The sequence below is a fragment of the Salpingoeca rosetta genome, assembly GCF_000188695.1.
Source record: "Salpingoeca rosetta unplaced genomic scaffold supercont1.2, whole genome shotgun sequence".
Taxonomy (NCBI): Eukaryota; class Choanoflagellata; order Craspedida; family Salpingoecidae; genus Salpingoeca; species Salpingoeca rosetta.
The window spans coordinates 570026-572655 of NW_004754932.1; the positions used below are offsets into that span (position 1 = coordinate 570026).

Sequence of the window (2630 nt, forward strand, 5' to 3'; positions counted from 1 at the left end):
ATCAAACAAACAAGCAGCCAACACGGAGAAAGGGGTGTTTAGATCACGATGGTCCTGCAAAACAGAAAGGAGACGAACACCATGTGAGCAACTGCATGCTGGCTCAAACAAGCATACAATAACACATCCACGCACGCACCCACCCACCCACACAAACGACACAAGCAGCAAGACTTACTGCACGCTTTCATCTGGATCTGTCGACGAGTCCTTGCGAGCACCACCATCACCAGCAAGCGTGAGCGACACAGTGGAGGATTGGCGAGGAGCAACACCACCGTTCGTGTGCATACCACCATCGCCATTGTCATCGCCATCATCATCATCACCATGGTCATCACCTGGAGCAGGCAGGTGTTCCCCGGTGGCACCGCCATCATTGTCATTGTCGTCGTCGTCGTGCTCGTTGTTGTCATCGTCATTGTGATCGGTGTTGGCGGGGGAGGGCGTGTTGCTGCCGCTTGTCTCGTCGTCTTCTTCATACGTCACAAACTCCTGCGAGCTGACGAGCTCATAGTAGTGCTGCTTCTTCGCCATCAGTTCCTTGTGCGACCCCTACGGCAGGCAAGCACAGGAATATAGTGGCGGTGACATGTCGCGTCAGCAGGGATCGGCGAGAGTACCACACGAGCAAACGCAGTACAACAGCAGCAGCAACCCCATAAATTGTTCTTGACACACGCACACACACACACACACACACATGACACACACACACACATGACACACACACACATGACACACCTTTTCGACGACCCTGCCGTCTTTGATGACAGCAATCTCGTCTGCGTTCTTGATGGTGGACAGCCGATGCGCAACAATAAACGTCGTGCGGCCCTTGCGCGCCCTGTGCCGCCAACACCAGAACAGTAGTGGTGTATCTCGTAAGCAAAAAAATGAAACCTCTCATCGATGCACGACGCGTGGTACATCGTGATTGCCACTTCTCCAAACACACACACACACACCCTCAACACACACCCAACAAACACTAAACAAAACACACCTGTCCAAGGCCTCGTGCACGAGCTTTTCGCTCTTGGTGTCCAGGGCAGCGGAAGCTTCGTCCAGCAGCAAAATCTTGATGTCGTCTGCGCGGATCAGAGCACGTGCAACAGCAATGCGCTGGCGCTGTTTGTTGTTGTTGTTGTTGTTGTTGTTGTTGTTGTTTAAGTTGATGTTGGCAGTGGCGTGAGATGAGGTGGGGTGGTTGGGATTTGGTGATCACATGCAAGCCAACACCGCCCACAAACAGGACCAAGGCCGAGCGAGCATCGCACACTGCTGCAATGCCCCTACAGTCCACAGAACCAACCTGGCCACCGGAGAGCTGCGCGCCCTTCTCGCCAACGAGCGTGTCAAACTTGTCCTGAAACTCCTGGATGAAATCATAGGCATTGGCCTTTCGCGCCGCATCCTCAATGCGCCTGACGAATGAAACAGGAAGGCAGTGCAACACACGCACATCAGTCTCTGCGCCCAAATAAAACGTGTCATGCAAGCAGCCGCTCCCCACCCAGTGTTGTGCTTCTTCTCTCATCATGCATGTACATTCGTCTTCACCATCAGCAGTTGCAGCGACTCACTCCATGGGCACGTCTTCGGGGATGCCGTATGCAATGTTCTCCTTGATGGAAGACGCAAACAGCTCAGGCTGCAAGACGTCACAACACAACGAGTCAATGTGTCTTGTCAGGTTGCTGCAGTTCAATTTCTGACACGACCTGTCCCCGCACAACGCAAATAGATACACACACACACGCACACACACACACACGCACACACACATGTTCACGCACACGCACACGCACGCACACACACGCACGCACACACACACACACAGAGTCACACAATACCTGCTGGGTGACGAGGGCAATGTGTTTCCTGAGGTGGCCCGGGTCAATCTTCTCCGCGTCCACGCCGTCCACCAGGATCTTGCCGCCAACGGGCGAGTAGAACCGCTCAATCAGCGAAATCATCGTACTCTTGCCACACCCGCTCTGGCCGACCAGGGCAATCGTCTTGCCGGGCTCCACCGACAGGTTCAGCTTGGACAGCACCTGCGCATCGGGGCGCGTCGGGTACACAAAGTCGACGTCCTTGAACTCAACGCGACCCGTAATCTGGGGCCGCACATACGTCTTCTCCGCCTCGGCATCTTGCTCCTCCTTGTGCATCTGAATCATGGCGTAGAGGCGGCTGGCAGCCTGCTTTGCCTTGACAGCGTCCGGCGCAAGCGACCCAGCCTGTCCAGCGATGATGCCCATAAACACAATGGACATCTGTGCTGTGAACATCTCGTTGAACCCGCAGAAGCCGTCGTCAACAACCTCGCTGCCGTACCAGAAGGCGAGCGCCCACACGGCAAACACGCAAAATTCAGAGAAGGCAAAGGTGAGGCCCTGGATCTGCGCTGTCTTCTTCATCACAGAGCTCGGGTACTCCAGCGTGGCATAGTAATCCTGAACAAAGCTGTCAAGGCGGCCTGTTGCACAAAGGGAACCAGATGACAACACGATACCAGCATCATGATGAGGGTTCAACACATGGTGGTGGGATGGAATGGACACCCTCATGCACCTGCGTACACCCACACGCACACCCACATACATCTGCGTACACCCACACAC

At 54.8% G+C, this 2630-nt stretch overlaps 2 protein-coding genes across 2 annotated transcripts in view; one reads left to right on the forward strand and one right to left on the reverse strand.

The window, feature by feature from the left end:
- PTSG_00708 (pirin family protein) overlaps nt 1-30 on the forward strand; it is a 2669-nt gene extending 2639 nt beyond the window's left edge. The window contains exon 8 of the mRNA XM_004998119.1: nt 1-30. This exon is cut by the window's left edge and continues 255 nt beyond it. The gene's annotated coding sequence lies outside the window, so the exon portion shown is untranslated.
- An 8-nt stretch (nt 31-38) lies between these two features.
- Nucleotides 39-2630, reverse strand: part of PTSG_00709 (multidrug resistance protein) — a gene marked incomplete at both ends in the record, with an annotated part of 7277 nt that continues 4685 nt past the window's right edge. Inside the window, 7 exons of the mRNA XM_004998120.1 lie at nt 39-54; nt 179-555; nt 745-847; nt 1007-1131; nt 1316-1427; nt 1587-1654; nt 1857-2472. Coding sequence (XP_004998177.1) covers nt 39-54; nt 179-555; nt 745-847; nt 1007-1131; nt 1316-1427; nt 1587-1654; nt 1857-2472 — 1417 coding nt within the window. The remainder of the gene's footprint in view (nt 55-178; nt 556-744; nt 848-1006; nt 1132-1315; nt 1428-1586; nt 1655-1856; nt 2473-2630) is intronic.